The 12,888-nt window shown below is 38.2% G+C and overlaps 1 protein-coding gene across 1 annotated transcript in view; it reads right to left on the minus strand.

The window, feature by feature from the left end:
* The window catches only part of TTN (titin), a 285,745-nt gene that overhangs the window by 88,532 nt on the left and 184,325 nt on the right, over positions 1-12,888 (minus strand). The window contains exons 191-212 of the mRNA XM_065880462.1: positions 11,574-11,697; positions 10,772-11,038; positions 9,021-9,118; positions 8,166-8,334; positions 7,803-8,069; positions 7,430-7,696; positions 7,059-7,337; positions 6,559-6,967; positions 6,330-6,454; positions 5,961-6,227; positions 4,914-5,183; positions 4,517-4,819; positions 4,123-4,425; positions 3,686-3,873; positions 3,481-3,595; positions 3,090-3,374; positions 2,839-2,990; positions 1,996-2,143; positions 1,507-1,684; positions 862-983; positions 481-768; positions 77-373 (exon numbers count right to left, since the gene is read on the minus strand). Of these exons, the coding sequence (XP_065736534.1) occupies positions 77-373; positions 481-768; positions 862-983; positions 1,507-1,684; positions 1,996-2,143; positions 2,839-2,990; positions 3,090-3,374; positions 3,481-3,595; positions 3,686-3,873; positions 4,123-4,425; positions 4,517-4,819; positions 4,914-5,183; positions 5,961-6,227; positions 6,330-6,454; positions 6,559-6,967; positions 7,059-7,337; positions 7,430-7,696; positions 7,803-8,069; positions 8,166-8,334; positions 9,021-9,118; positions 10,772-11,038; positions 11,574-11,697 (4,921 nt within the window). The remainder of the gene's footprint in view (positions 1-76; positions 374-480; positions 769-861; positions 984-1,506; positions 1,685-1,995; positions 2,144-2,838; positions 2,991-3,089; positions 3,375-3,480; positions 3,596-3,685; positions 3,874-4,122; positions 4,426-4,516; positions 4,820-4,913; positions 5,184-5,960; positions 6,228-6,329; positions 6,455-6,558; positions 6,968-7,058; positions 7,338-7,429; positions 7,697-7,802; positions 8,070-8,165; positions 8,335-9,020; positions 9,119-10,771; positions 11,039-11,573; positions 11,698-12,888) is intronic.

Consider the following 12,888-nt stretch of genomic DNA (forward strand, 5'->3'; position numbering starts at 1 on the left):
CTAAATCCAACTTTGACACAAGTATCTTTTTTTTTTTTTTTTTTTTTTTTAGCCACTCGATTAATGAGAAACTTACCAAACTGATATTTGGCTGTTATTGGAGTGGCCTGAACTGGCTCACCAACACCGTACATGTTTTCTGCAGCAACTCTGAAGATGTATTCTTTATTGGGTGTTAATTTGGTTGCCTTGAACTTTGTATCCTTGACAGTTGACGAGAGCTTGTGCCACATATCACTGTCGGTCGCTCTTCTCTCCACGACATAGTTTGTGATTTTAGATCCGCCATCATCCCGTGGTGGGTTCCATGTGAGAAGACATGACTCGTTGGTCACTTCCATGATGTCTAAAGCAGCTGGGGGTCCAGGTTTATCTGTGGATGACAGTACACACTCAGAGAAAAGCATTTGTTTAATATGTTTTATTTTCAAAAGTAGCCGGAACGAGTTTGCCCATTTTTAAAACGAGAGCCTCCCTTACCTAAGACGTTCACTTCTACCACAGCGGTGGCCCGACCACAAACGTTCATGGCCTCGATAATGTATGTGCCACTGTCACTTCTCTTACTATCCACGATCGTCACTGTGGATTTTTTAGGAACGTTTTCAATGGTGATTCTTTTGTCCTGCTTCAGAAGCATATCAGCCTTTGTCCAGGTTACTTTAGGTTCAGGTTTGCCAGTTACAGTGGCAGGAAGTTCAATCTTAGTTCCCGCTTTTACAGTGAGACCCGCAAGGAGCTTCACGTCGAGGAAAATTTCTGGAGCCTCTGAATTGGAAAAGATTATTTACGATGTTACCAAATTTGGGTAGAATTAAAGTCAAAAGTCTGACTGATAAAGCAAAAACCAAAAGTAAGTACCCTGTGTGTCCACAGCCTGGATTTCTTCTGTGGGTTTGCTTGGCTTGCTAGCTCCTAGCCTGTTCAAGGCCTTCACACGATAGGCATACCACTGGCCTTCTTCAAGACCTGTTACTTCCATTCTGTCAGAAAACAAAATAGGATATTTTACTTAATGCATTTAATCTGTTCCATTGTGTAGTATTCATAATATTTCCAAAATTCATACCCCTGGTATAATACTATCCTTTAAATTAATTCTGGATTGCTTCAACATTTTAACTAATGAAAACCTTGATTAAAGGGTAAGTTCAGCAGCACTTTTAAAAATCAGACAGGCAGGGGCTTCCCTGGTGGCGCAGTGGTTGAGAGTCCGCCTGCTGATGCAGGGGACACGGGTTTGTGCCCCGGTCCGGGAGGATCCCACATGCCGCGGAGCGTCTGGGCCCGTGGGCCATGGCCACTGAGCCTGCGCGTCCAGAGCCTGTGCTCCGCAACGGGAGAGGCCACAGCAGTGAGAGGCCTGCGTACCGCAAAAAAAAAAAAAAAAAAAAAAAGACAGGCACACCAAGGAAGTTCTAAACTTAACATTTAGATTTTCCAAAAGAAAGCCCATTTTAGTAAGAGTAAATATTTACTTTTGTGCCAAATAATTTAAAAACTTACTTTGTTTCTGCAACTGGGTCTCCACAAGCGACCCATCGATCAGAACCACGTGGACATTTTTCAACTATATATCCTTTGATGCGTGAACCACCATCATGTTTAGGTGGATCCCATGTTAGGAAGATGCTCTTGGCTGTTCGATCTCTCCACTTAATATTCTCTGGTGGGTCAGGTACCGCTGTAGCATTTTAAAGAGAGAGTCAGTCTTAGATAGGCCATCTATGAAATCTCCATACTGCCAACCTGTGTATTTCCCCCATAACTTCAACTCCAGGTCTAAAAGCAAAAACAGGTGGGAATTCCCTGGTGGTCCAGTGGTTAGGACTCTGTGCTTCCAATGCAGGGGACATGGGTTCGATCCCTGGTCGGGGAACTAAGAGCCCACAAGCTGCGTGGCACGGCCAAATAAATAAATACCTACATAAATAAAAATAAAAGGAAAAACAGGTAACAAGAGGCTAGGTAAGAAAATATCAAGAATGTACTCACTTGCAGGAGCTGACATATTTACAGGTTCATCAACATATGCGGGTTCTCCAGGGCCACACTTGTTACGAGCACAGACTTTAAATAAATATTCTTTTCCTTGAACAAGATCAGCAACTGTGAATTCTAGGTTGCTCACAGAGTCTATAACCTGGGACAAAGCAATACAGTTAATAAACTGTTTTCCAAAAACTCTGCCTAAGTCAAAATATTTTTACCATGAGCAGGGTTACAAATGGAAGTTGTTTTGAATGCTAACGATTATTCTTACGCTGATTTCATATTAAGGAAAAAATTGCAAAGTAAGACATAATAATATTTGACGCCTAATGTAAGGTGGAACTGCTTCATAGTTTGTACACATTAAAAAGTCGGCAAATAAGGTGTTGATTCTTTCTACCAGCTTGGTTATTAGAAATATGATAAATCAAGGTAAAAACCAGTAATGGTATAAACTGAGGAGAGAAAATGGCAGATTAGGCCAACTAAGGTAATTTAATGGAGTGAGAAGAAGTATGACCACCAGGGAGTTAAGTACTTAGTGTCCTTAGAATGGCTTATAGCTTAAAAGGGCATACTGGATACTTATCAGGTACCAACTGAGTAGGTAAGTTTTGTTTTATTTTTTAATAAACCTAGTTGAAAATCTGGTAAGGCTCACAAAATGAGGCAATTACACCAAATCTTGGTTGAACTACCTCAGGAAGCATTAGCATCAATACATTTAAAAAAGTCGTAGGTACTTTTTCAGCAAGGTAAAGGTAAAAACATAAAAACTTCGCAAGGCATCTCGACGTTTCGGGATTTCCCCCACTCTCTTTTCTGTAGTTGCTGCTCAAAACTCACTTTAGTCCATGTTTTCCGGCTGACTTCTCGCTTTTCAACAACATATCCGGTTAATGGACTTCCTCCGTCATCATCTGGTGGTTCCCAAGTCAAATGTACTGAGTCCTGGGTTATCTCACCGAATTTCAGTTCTTTGGGTGCACTTGGGCGAGCTGAAAAAAAAAAAATGCAGTCAGAAGTCATTAATAGCTTGAACCAGTATTTGTTAATACTGTCAAATCACCTCAGATCACAAAAGCTTCGTTCCTTACCAATTACACTGACATCAATCTCCCCAGAAATTGCTTTCACACGATTTTCTAACTTCAGCGTGTAAATGCCCTTGTCTGGACGTTCACTTGGAGAAATGATAAGCTCAGCATAGGCAGATAGGGTTTTCATTTTCACACGGTCTCCGGCTTCTAGTACTTTATCTCCAAAAGACCAGGTAGCAGTTGGCCTTGGATAGCCTGTACTTGGAACCAGGATCTTGATAGGATTTGGCACAATAACTTCCAGGCCATCTTTAAATGCACTCAAATCCATGGTTGGTTCAACTACCAAAAAGAAAACTTAATGAGTTTCCAGTACTGTATTTAAATCCCTGGTACCCCAAAGTAGCTTTGTGCTATTCCCAAATCTAAAAATAAAATATCCATTTACCAAATGCATCATCAGCAGTTAGAGGACCAAGAATTTCAGATGGATCTGAAACACCAGCTTCATTTTCTGCAGATACTCGATATAAATATTTATTTCCTTTTTGTAATCCAGTAACCTAAAATTATGAATCAATATTTGTAAAATACATATACGTTTAAGTCCATGATCATTTACCGACTATTTATTTTAGATACACATGCCCTACCTTGTAAGTCAGTTCGGGGACAAGTTTCTTATTGCAACGAATCCAATTATCTTTTCCTTCTTCACATCGTTCTATTATATAGCCCAATATTGGGCCTCCTCCATCTTTCAGAGGAGGTTCCCATGTGAGCTGAACTGATGACTGAGTCTGATCTGAGGAGTTTAGGTTCACAGGAGGACTTGGTCTCTCTGGATTGGAAGAAAGAGTTGGAGCATACCATTTAATTCAGTGACAGCTTATTAAGATAATGCTGTAATCATTTCTATCATCCCCGTATTCACTGGACACAAGCAGGCCCAGTCTGGATTTCTACAATTTTGTTCTAATTTTTCTGATGTTCTTTTCATTAACTTCTGTTTAATTTGATTTATTTTAATCGATAAGCTTAATTTCTTGATTAAATGGATTACTTATTTCCCTTTTTTTGATGGACTCACCAATCGGATCAGCAACTTTGATGAAGGGTGTGGCCGCACTTGGTTTTCCAACTCCAATTCGGTTTTGGGCCCTAATCCGGAAACTGTACTCCTGTCCTTCCACCACGTCAGTGACAGTTGCAGACAGGTCTTCAGCTCTTACTGTCATGGCAGTTTCCCATCTGATAGAAGTCTTGTCCCTTAATTCAATGACGTAGTTTGTGATCTCGGCACCTCCGTCATACTCTGGTGGTTCCCATGTCAGTGAGACACCAAATCTGTTCACATCAGTGATCGTTACATTCAAGGGAGGGCCTGGAACATCTGGATATCCAGAAAACACGGGCTTTAGGTTATCTCAGGGATAAAAGCAAAGATAAGCTAGTTTACAATTTACTTAAAAACTTCTTCTTACCATATTTACTCCTTGCTTCTACAGGACTGTCAGTTTCTACTGGTTCACCAGTGCCGACTCTGTTTCTTGCGCTCACACGGAATAGGTACTCAACTCCTCCTTTTTGTAGTCTAGTGACAGTAAACTCACAACTGTCTGCACGGTCAGTGGCCAGAACCCAGGTCTTTCTCTTGATGTCACGTCTTTCAACAACATAACCTATGATTTTGCTTCCACCATCAGTTAATGGTTCTTCCCAAGCGAGGCTCACTTCACCATCAAATGTTTCTGTCACTTCTAAGTTACGTACTGGCCCAGGAACATCTGGAATTCACATATACATTTTTTTTTTTTTTAGTGTGTTATCACGCTTTTAGTTGTGCTTTGCCAATAAAGTCCAAGTGACTCAAGGGCTTACCTATAACTTGTAAATTGATGAATGCTTCTGCTTTTCCGTGTTTGTTCTGAAGCACAATTTTGTACCTTCCTTTGTCTCCTTTCTTGGCTTCTGAAATTCTGAAAGAAGTCTGTTCAGCTGTAGTATCAACAGTTTTTGAAGATAGAGGTTCATTTTCTTTAAACCACTCAGCTTCTGCCTTGGGGTAGGCATCATAGGGCACCACCATGGTCAGAGGCTGGCCAACATCAACCACCAGGTCTTGGTCAGCTGTCTTGATTTTAGGTGCGGCTAGTGAGAAAAATAATATGTGAATGCTTTTGAGTTATTTATCATAGTCCAGCTATGCCATAGCTTCTTTACTATGCATTTGTTAGCAAATACTGGTTACATGTCACAGTAACTTCACAGGAGAGGACACTAGCTGACTTAGAGTTCTCACGGCTTATTTTGCAAATTATCAGACTCTGAAGAACAGAGGACAAAGTATGATATGAAACCACAAAATCTCCATTCTTTGCCAATAGTAATAACAGAGGCCTGAATATAGTGCACAGAACATGTTTTCGGTTTTTTGTTTTTTATATAAAATAGGCACCTCATACTTAGTTCAAGATAAAGCAGATAAACTTGTTATGCACAAGAGGTACATTAATGGCTCTTTCAAAATGCCAACCTCTAAGGATGTCTTGGAAGCTTGGGTCAGGATGGGAACAGACCTAAGAGGCCTCACAGGGATTTGGAAAGTAGAAAAGAATGGGCCTGTCTCTAGGTCTGGGTTTGCTGGGAAGACTCTCAGGGCAATAGGTTAATTCTAGGAGTTAACGAACAGCTGCCATGTGCCAGGAGCTGTGCAAGGTTATCGCATGTAAAGAGCAATGCTGTCAATTTCCTCTTAGTCAGGACACTTGGTGGTAAGAGGAATTAGAATAGTTAACGTGTGGACAAGGCTTAATTGGAATAAAAAGCTTTCACAAACATTTTCTCATTAATTAACTGTGAAATCTGAAACCTACCCAGCATCTGTGGTATTGTAAGGATGTTTGAAAATAAAAGAAAGGGACTTACCTGCCAGTTCAAGCTTAGCTCTGGCTTCTTTGTCTTTGGCAATAAATCTGTATTCACCCTGGTCACGGGGCTTAATGTCACAGACCTGTAGCCTGTGTATCTTTCCTTCACTCATCATCTGGTGTTTGTCACCCTGGACAATAATCATGTTGTTTTTTAGCCACTGGACTTCCACCTTATCTTTGTTGAGCTCAGCTAAAAAGACAACATCAGTACCAGGGGCTTCAAGGATGTCTTGGGGAGGCCTGATGATCTCAACAGGGATTTCTGAAAAGAAAATGTGAAATAAATACAAACATGTTTGTATTGGGATTAACAACATTTAAAAACGTACGAGAATTAAAAATCGTCCTTTCACTTAATATGTACCTTCCACAAAGAGTCTAGCTCGAGACCTCCTGTCTTCTACTCCACAAGCATATTCACATTCATCATCCAGCCTGCAGTCTTTTATAATGAGTCTATGTATTCTGCCATCTTTTTCAAATTTGTATCTAAAAGAAGAGATTGAATTATTGGTTAGCTTGCATAATGACCACTAAATTGGCAAACTTGTACATATAGCTACAGAAATAGAGACTGAGAAGCTCTCACGTACTTTTTGCCTTCTTTGATTTCTCTCCCGTTTCTGTACCATTTTACATTTGCTTTCTCTCTGGAGAGCTGGCAGGAGAAGACAGCATCGTCAAACTCAGTGACTGTCTGGTCTTCCAAGTGTTCCACAAATTCTGTAGGGGCTTCTATGATGAGAAGTTCAGCAACAGATTTATCTTGTCCAGCAGTGACAATGTATTCACCTTCATCTGGGAAGCCACAGTCTTTAATGATTAGAGAGTGCTTATATTTATCAATTCTGTATAAAACACGGTTGTCAAAAGCCACCTCTTCTCCGTTTTTGGTCCAGTTCAGTCTTACATTGAGACGGTTCACCTTGCACCAGAATGTGACAGATTTCTTCTCCATTGTTTCAATATCTGTAAGAGGCTCAGTGATCCTAAGGTCTTCCTCTGTTGGGAAGGAGAAGAAGAGTGTTGATTTTAATTGTTTTCATCATAGAAATTGATTTTTTAAATCTCTAATGTCAAATAAGTGACTTACCTTCTACAATTAGATTGGCTGCACTCTTAACATTTTCACCTCTGTGATTGGTCAGGGACACATTATAGTTGGCTTGATCATCTAATTGTGCACCTCTAATTCTGAGGGTGTAGACCAGGTCTTTTTGGAGAATAATGTATTTTGAACTATCAAATATGGCTTCTTCATTTCTGAACCATTTGGCTTTGGCACCTTCGGTATTGACCTCACAGTTAAAGACAGCTTCTTGTTGTTCCTTCACACGGGTGTTCTTCAGAGGAACTATGATCCTGAGTTTTTCTGAAAGCAATCAACAAGATTTTGTAGTATGAAGAAGTACTAATGTGGTAGATGCAAATATAAGTAAATCCAAGAAGCACAAACAAACTTACCAATTACTGTCAAGTGAGCCGCTGCTCTGGCGGCCCCAGCCATGACTACATAAGTGCCCATATCTTGTAATGTGGCATCTTTCACAACTAGGATCCTCTTTTTGCCATCAGCAATTATGTCATATTTATCTCCAGATTCAAGTGTCTTATCATCTCTCTTCCACTGGACTGCAAAGCTTTCCTTTGATAGAGAGCAGACAAATTCAGCCTTTTCTCCTTCAAGTATTTCAACGTTTTGAGGCTTTGAGATAAATTCAGCAGCAAGTTCTGGAAAGAAAAAGTTGCAAGATATTGAAATATTAAGCATTTGTACCTTACATGCAACAGGTATGGTTTTCTTAAAATACAATAGTATTCACTGTAATTTTCATACCATGAACTTTGACTTTGCCATCGGTTCGAGAACTTGGGAGTCGGCAGTTGTAGTTGCCAGTGTCTTCCAGGTGAGCATTCTGAATGATCAGGATTCTCTTTCGTCCAACAGTAAGTGTTTCATATCTTCCTGTTTCAATGATCTCTTCATCCCCTTTGTACCAAATTACTTCTGCTCCGGGCTTGGAGACCTCACAAACCAGTTTTACAGTGTCTGTTTCACTAACTTCAATGTTGGTAAGATTTTTTGTAAAGACAGCTTCTTCTTCTGCAAGAAGAATTAAAAACAAAAAACACTGAATTAAACTGGAATTTTTTTTTTCCCCAACACATATACTCCTGCAAAGAAAGACTTCATTCTTACCCAGGACTGTCAGCATGCCGGAAGTTCGCGCCGTCCTTACTTCACAGGAATATTCTGCTTCATCAGCCACTAGACATTTGTTGATGACAAGAATGCGGACTGCTCCCTTAGATATGATGTCATATTTTTTGCCCTTTTTAATTTCAGCACCATCTTTAAACCACTGAACCTATATTTAAGATAAAAAAATACCTTTATCAGTTCTGTTGTTCCTTCACATGTGTGTCCTTAAGAGGAACTATGATCCTAAGCTTTTCTAAAAGCAGTCAATAAGACTTTACATTATGAAGAAGAACCAAAGTGGTAAATATAACCAAACCCCAAAAAACAAGAACAGACTGCTTCAATTATTAAGTGAGCAGCTGTGATACTATTATCAGTTATTAAAAATAATGGGATCATGTATTAGAGCCGTAGAGGGCCTTGGATTTCATGCAGACCAACTCCTTTGTTTTCCAGGACTCAAAGTCGACTCGCCAATGGTAGTTAATGGCAACCAGGAGTACTCAGTCGAGACATATGAAATTGCTGATATTTGATTGTTGTTTTTTTAATTTGATTGTTTTTAACCTAAGAAAACATCAATTTCATATGGTTCAAATTAATAATATCTAAATCTCCTGATTGCAAGGCCAGTGTTTTTCAAGTAATAGCAAACGAATAATAGTAATACTAAAAAGAGAACAATTAAATCAAGTATGTATCTCACACTAAAGTAATAATCATTAACCTAAAAGTAAAGTGATGACGACAGAGATGTTTGATTCATTTTTTTTTTGTTTTTTTCATTTTGGTCAGACCAAAAGTAAACAAGGTTATCAGAAAACACAAGTTGGCAACCACACAATCACAGACCTTGGCATTTTCTCGGGAAATTTCACACTCAAACCGAGCCATTTCTTTTTCTTTAACTTGAAGATCGGTGAGTGGTCTTAAGAAGTCCACATGAGGAGCTGTAAGAGAAGGTCATCAGAATTCAGTGAGGTTTCTAGAAATTCACTCTGACATACTGTGGTGCTTTTGCAGGCTTTTTCATGTTAGCAGGCTACAGCTGATTTGGAAATCACTTGGAGCTGCCATTCCATTGTGATACTTTGCATTTTACATATCTCTTCGTTTTCATAAAATTATGTGGCATAATATATGTCCAACTAATTCTTGCTATCTATCTATCTAAGTATCGCCAGCTCAGTTCTGAAGGAAAGCTGAAGGAAATATCTTCATTGATACTTCTCCAGAGTTGAAAGTTGATATTGTCAAAGGAAATACCAGTAGCAAAGAATCGTTATCTTATTTAAGGCAGGCAGCATAATCTTTGAGAAATTAGGAGAATTCAATGATAGTGCAGCTTGAAAAGCTATGATCAGTCTTGTCTATGGCTAAGAGACATGAGCTTGCAATTGAAATCACATACATTCAGCTTTTTTGGTGTGTGTCAGCTTCAAAGAGGTCACGTATAAGTCAGGTATAAAGTCCATTAGTGTGACAAAACAACATGCTTTGAATGGAAGGGTGATTTTTTTTTTAAAATCTCTGGTTTCATTTATCTCCAGAATTAAGTTGTTGGATATATAGGATTGGAGAGCTGCCCACATGCCCTTCCTTCTTTCAGGGTTCCTTGTGAGTCCTTCCCAAGATGCCCTTTCTTGATCAATGAAATTCTGGGACACAAGTGCTGGCTAATAGGCTTGAAGATATGCTCATTGTTGCTGAGCCTTCTTAGAATAGAGATAAAGTAGGTAACAAAGGGAAGAAGGAGACCCAAGAAGCTATTCTGTCATAAGCGAAAGCAGAACAGCCACAAAGTGGAAAGAATAAAACAGACCAAGATGCATGGAAGCACAATCAAAGCCACTATGAGCTGTTGACAGATGGGAAGCAACTAAACCAATAGCAAATACTGCACAAAAATAAAGACACTAAAATATTATTGCTGGACAAATGAATGAATGAAAAAAATGAGCTAGCATGTGGCATTCTGAAAAAAGACGTTTTATTTTCCACCAGAGGAAGAAGTAGTGCTAAAAACCATTAGTGCTCTCTTCATTTATAGGACTCAAGGGATACAGGCTTCTCTCCGTCTTCTTTTCCATTCTTATTCTCAGAGACAGCATTATGTGAATGGGCTTTATCATATTACAGCAGACCTCCAGTGTGCTCCTATTCAGACTGAAATTTCATGATCATTTTCTAGTGGTTCCTCATACCTGAAAATTCATTTTCCTTCCAAGTGGCAATGGCTTTCCTTTCCTTTCCTTTTTCTTTTTTTATGACACCCTTCTTGTCTTTTTAAATTCAATTTGTCCTCATCTGTATTGAGATATTCCTGCAGTAGGCTTACCCCATGTAGACAAAGAGCACATCTCTCACTACTCAGTGAGAAGCATAGCAAAAAGTGATCACTCTGCCCTTCTCAGACCAGATGTAGTGGAAGGACCTCTCTTTTTTTTAAACACATAAAATATCATGTTACATCAGTATCGATACTGTAAGTTGCCAAGAAATGTGGTTAGGCCAAGAAGGGCATGCAAAAAAGTGGGGTTTTTTTGTTGTTGTTGTTATCAAAGAGTTGCAAGTGAAAAGTGCTGTGTAAGAAGAATACTTACGCACGACGTTCAGGTTACAGGAAGTCTTAAAATCCTTAGCATCACAAGTGTATGTTTTAATATCCTCTGGGGTGCAGCCGTGTATAATAAGTTTCCTGACCCTGCCATCAGCAACAATTTCATACTTCTTGCTTTTGAGAATTTCTGTCCCATTTTTGAACCATTTCACCTTAGCATTTTCTCGGGATACTTCACACTCCAATACCGCAGTGGCTTCCTCTTCGACCGTCTGGTCCTCAAGAGGTTTAGTGAATTCAACTGGGGGTTCTGAAAGAATCATACTAATTAGCCAAGGTACTTCTCCTTTCCTTCTCCAAGAGTTTCAGCACCTCCTCAATTTTCCTCTTGTATCTTGAGGGCTTTTCTGTTTTTAAGTTTCATTTGTAAGTTTTGATTCCACTCAGATGTTTTCGTCTAATAATGATGTTTCATCATTATTTTTATACACAGAGGAAAAGCATTTTTAGAGAATATGAAACATCAAGGAAATAACAGCCAACTCTTGGTTAAGAGAGTGATAGATACCTATTGATAATAATTCTTCCTCCAGCAGTTTTTTAAATGCAGTAAAAACAGTGGGGATGGAAAAAGGAAGTAAAACCTATTCTAGCCAATTTTGGCTTTTTTTTTTTTTAGTAGTCTGTGAACTATTTTGTTAAGCCAAAAAGTAAAATTAGACTTTCTGATATTTGGTGAATTTTAATGATCTGTGGTATTTACTATTTATACAGATAGTTGAGAGTTGGCATTATTTATGAACCTCTGCATTATACATGTTTTAAAAAATAAGCCATGTGATTACCTTTCACGAAGAGGTTGGCTTGCGTTTTGAAATCTTTTGCTACTAGTTGGACTTCTCCAGCATCTTCTAACTTTACATCCCGCAGAGTAAGTGTATGAACTCTTCCTTCTGAACGTGTGACCACCTTTTTTTGAAAAAAAAAAAAAAAAAGGTTCAGTTTAAGAATATATGCATGGTAATTAAATTTATCATGGTGATCATTTTGAAATCTATAGAAATATAGAATCACTATGTTATGTACCAGGAACTAATATAGTGTTATAGGTCAATTATACTTCAAAAACAAACAAACTCACAGAAGAAGAGATCAGATCTTTGTTTTCTGGGGGTGGGGGGTGAGGATGGGGGGTCATTGGATGAAGGCAGTCAAAAGGTAGAAACTTCTGTTTATAAGATAAATAAGTACTAGTGATGTAATGTACAACATGATAGATATAATTAACACTGCTCTATGTTACATATGAAAGTTGTTAAGAGGGTAAATCCTAAGAATTCTCGTCATAGGAAAAAAATTTTTTCTGTATCTTTAATATCTATATGAGATAATGGATGTTCACGAAACATTATGGTAATTATTTCATGATATACGTAAGTCACATCATCGTGCTGTACACCTTAAACTTATGCAGTGCTGTACGTCAATTATATATCAATAAAACTGGAAGAAAAAAATATATGAAATGGCATTACTATATATATATGTATGTGTGTGTGTATATATATATATTTTGGTGCATTTAGTTCATTCAGGTAAACAGTTTGAAATAGTGCTCTCCAAGTTGTTTTATAATCATTTGTATAGCATATGTGTATTTGAAAATAATTCTAACCAATAGTTTGGAATCTTTTAAGGAAATTTTAGGCTTCTATAGTTTCTCAGTTACCTTTACATAGTTACTAGGAGGACTTTTATGTTGAAATGCCTAGGCAAATTTATATGTGTGTATTTATATGTATACATATATATTTGCCTCCATTCTGCTGCTGGGTTTATATATATAAAGGAAGAACTTAGAATAGCTAAATCATGAAAGGAAGGGGGAAAATTGATTGCATATAGTAAGTTGAAAGTAAACTTATGTTCTAAATGCAAGGTGTTTGCCTTGCAATGAGCTGGAATTCTTCCCATTTATTTTAGCAATTAAAATTATTTCACAAGCCAATTAAACTGTGATTAAAATAATTTGTACAATTTCTTAATTTTGTTCAAAAACACAAATGAAGATGTTGCCTCTTCTTCCCTTTCATGTATTTGTACCTCATGACTGGTAAAATCAGGTATCAGGCAGGGCTACAATTGTTCACATAGCAGTGA

This window comes from Phocoena phocoena, chromosome 7, assembly GCF_963924675.1.
Source record: "Phocoena phocoena chromosome 7, mPhoPho1.1, whole genome shotgun sequence".
Classification (NCBI taxonomy): domain Eukaryota; kingdom Metazoa; phylum Chordata; class Mammalia; order Artiodactyla; family Phocoenidae; genus Phocoena; species Phocoena phocoena.